The sequence below is a fragment of the Lactuca virosa genome, chromosome 8, assembly GCF_052849685.1.
Source record: "Lactuca virosa cultivar CGN04683 chromosome 8, Lactuca_virosa_CGN04683_v6, whole genome shotgun sequence".
Taxonomy (NCBI): Eukaryota; Viridiplantae; Streptophyta; class Magnoliopsida; order Asterales; family Asteraceae; genus Lactuca; species Lactuca virosa.
The window spans coordinates 73,871,808-73,874,452 of NC_136433.1; the positions used below are offsets into that span (position 1 = coordinate 73,871,808).

The window sequence follows — 2,645 nt, forward strand, 5'->3', positions numbered from 1 at the left end:
CGTTTACTATATAAAGGACTCTCCTCTTGAGGAGAAAGAACACCTTTTAGCTCTCGTTTTTCTTCATACGAACTCAGACGCTTCTAGAAATTTGGCTTACATTTTTTGTGCCTAGATTCGTAAGTATCCCCTTGGGATTATCCTAGGTTGAATTTCTTATAGCACGAGCATATGGTATAAATATCAGTTCGGAAAGTGTTTACACGATCCAAGGGGTATCCATATCTCCACTATAAACCCTACCAAATTTTTAACAATTTAACTGATATTTCTTGTTTCTGGAGATGGGTGAATCAATCTGTGAGATGACCACGAAGTTCGCAAAACTAGAGAAGTTTGAAGGCGTTGATTTCAGGTGCTGGAAGAAGAAGATGTACTTGATGCTGACCACTCTGAAGGCAGCACACGTACTGACTACTCCAAGACCAGCTGAACCGGAGGAAAGTGTTGATGAGACACTTGAAGATACTAGGAAGAGGCAAAAATGGGACAACAACGACTACATCTGCAAAGGTCACATCTTGAACGGTATGTCTGATGCTCTATTTGATATGCATTGTGATGCTTTAACTGCTAATGATTTGTGGGACACCCTTGAATTGAAATACATCATTGAGGACGCTTCTAGCAAGAAGTTTATGGTTAGTGATTTTAATAACTTAAAGATGGTCGATTCAAGGTCTGTCACTAAACAATACAATGAACTCCTTGGTATTTATGGTCAATTTAAACTACACAACATGAATATGGATGAATCTATTGTTGTGTCAAGTGTAATTGACAAACTTCCACCATCTTGGAAGGATTTTAAACATAACCTAGAACATCAAAAGGAGGAATTGTCATTGGTTCAACTTGCTAGTCATATTTGTATTAAAGAATCTCTTCGTGCGAAGGAAGTTGACAAATCTGATAAAACCAAAGGGAAAGTTGATTATAGATAGCCTTTTGTTCATATGGTTGAAAATAAAGCCAATAACCCGAACTATAAAGCACATGGCAAACATAAGCAGGAAAATGTCCCAAATAACTCCAACAACAAAAAAGAAATTGGTTTGTTGGAGGTGCAATAGGGTGGGGCATTGCAAGCGTGATTGTCACATGAACTTAGGCAACAATAATAACAATAATGGTGCTAGAAACAGTTGAGCTAATGGAAGTGTGAACGGGTCTTCAGGCCAAGTTAAAGGAGCTCAGTTTTTGACTAACTATGATAATTCTAATTAGAGTTATGCTTATTATGTTTCACTAATTCCTGAATCATTCTATCTCCAGGATGGTGATGTTGCTTGGTGGATCGACTCCGGGGGCAACGAACCATGTATGCAAGGATAAACGGTTGTTTGAAACATTAATGTCGCTTGAAGATGGATCAGTGCTGAGAACGGGAGACGATTCTTTTATACCTATTTGTGGTGTCGGTGTTTTTTGTCTTGAATTTACTTCTGGAAAGACTATTAGGCTTTTTGGTGTTTTGTTTGTTCCTAAGATTTGAAAGAGTTTTGTTAGTTCTAGTTGTTTGAATTTTGATGGTTTTAAACAAGTTATTGAGTCGAATAAGTTCATCTAATCTCAAGGTGGAATGTTTATATGTTTTGGATATTTATATAATAGAATGTTTCATTTGAGTATTGTTGATAAATTATTACATGTTCAAAATTTTGCATTTGTATCTTCTACATTCTAATGTTGATAAATCTATGTTTTGGCATGCAATATTAGGTCATGTCAACTTTATAATGATGCATGAGATGTCAAATATGGATTAATTCCAGCCTTTGATATGACTCTGATAAATGTAAAACATGCATGCTTACAAAAGTGGAAAACAGTCCTTTCCTAGTGTCACTAGAAATTCAACTATTTTAGAACTTGTACACAATGACCTCTATGATTTTCACTCCACTCATTCCTTGGGAAATAAAAAGTATGTAGTCACCTTCATTGATAAGTGCACTCGGTTTTTCTATGTGTATTTTTTACATTCTAAGGACGAAACCTTAGATAAATTCAAAATATACAAAACTGAGGTGGAATTGCAATTGGGCAATCCATTTAAGTGTCTTAGGACTGATAGGGAGGTGAATATACGGATCCCATATACTTCCAATCAATGGGTATCATTCATGAGACCACGACACCTTACTCACCCCAACATAATGGAATTGCTGAACGGAAAAATCGAGTTTTAAAGGAAATGGTAAACTCGATGTTGTCATACTCGGGATTGAGTAATGGATTCTGGGGAGAGGCTATGTTAACGGTCTGCTATATATTGAATAGGGTTCCAAATAAAAAGAACAAATTTGTCCCATATAAACTTTGGTTTAAGAAAAAGTCGACTTTAAGCTATTTTCAGGTTTGGGGATGTCGGGCAGTTGTAAAAATAACCGAGCCTAAAATGACAACTTTAGGGGAACGTGGAATAGATTGTATATTCATTGGATATGATGAACATTCCAAGTCATATAGGTTTACGTAATTGAACCTAATGATTTTGTATCGGTCAACACCGTTATTGAGTCACGAGATGGAATTTTTGATGAGATGCGCTTTGCATCTATTCAAAGGCCTAAGGATTTGACTTTTGGTACTAATGAAGTGCAAAATCCAGGAAGTTCAAATGGTGTTACTGTTGGGTTATG

General features: G+C 36.2%; 1 protein-coding gene across 1 annotated transcript; it reads left to right on the forward strand.

The window, feature by feature from the left end:
* The first annotated feature begins 284 nt into the window (after positions 1-284).
* LOC145130490 (uncharacterized) lies at positions 285-944 on the forward strand. The gene has a single exon (XM_079065280.1). The coding sequence runs from the start codon at positions 285-287 to the stop codon at positions 942-944; it is 660 nt and encodes a 219-aa protein (XP_078921406.1).
* Positions 945-2,645: the final 1,701 nt, after the last annotated feature.

Excerpts from the sequence above, each read along its gene's own strand:
- LOC145130490 (XM_079065280.1), top strand. The coding sequence starts at position 285 with ATGGGTGAATCAATCTGTGAGATGACCACGAAGTTCGCAAAACTAGAG.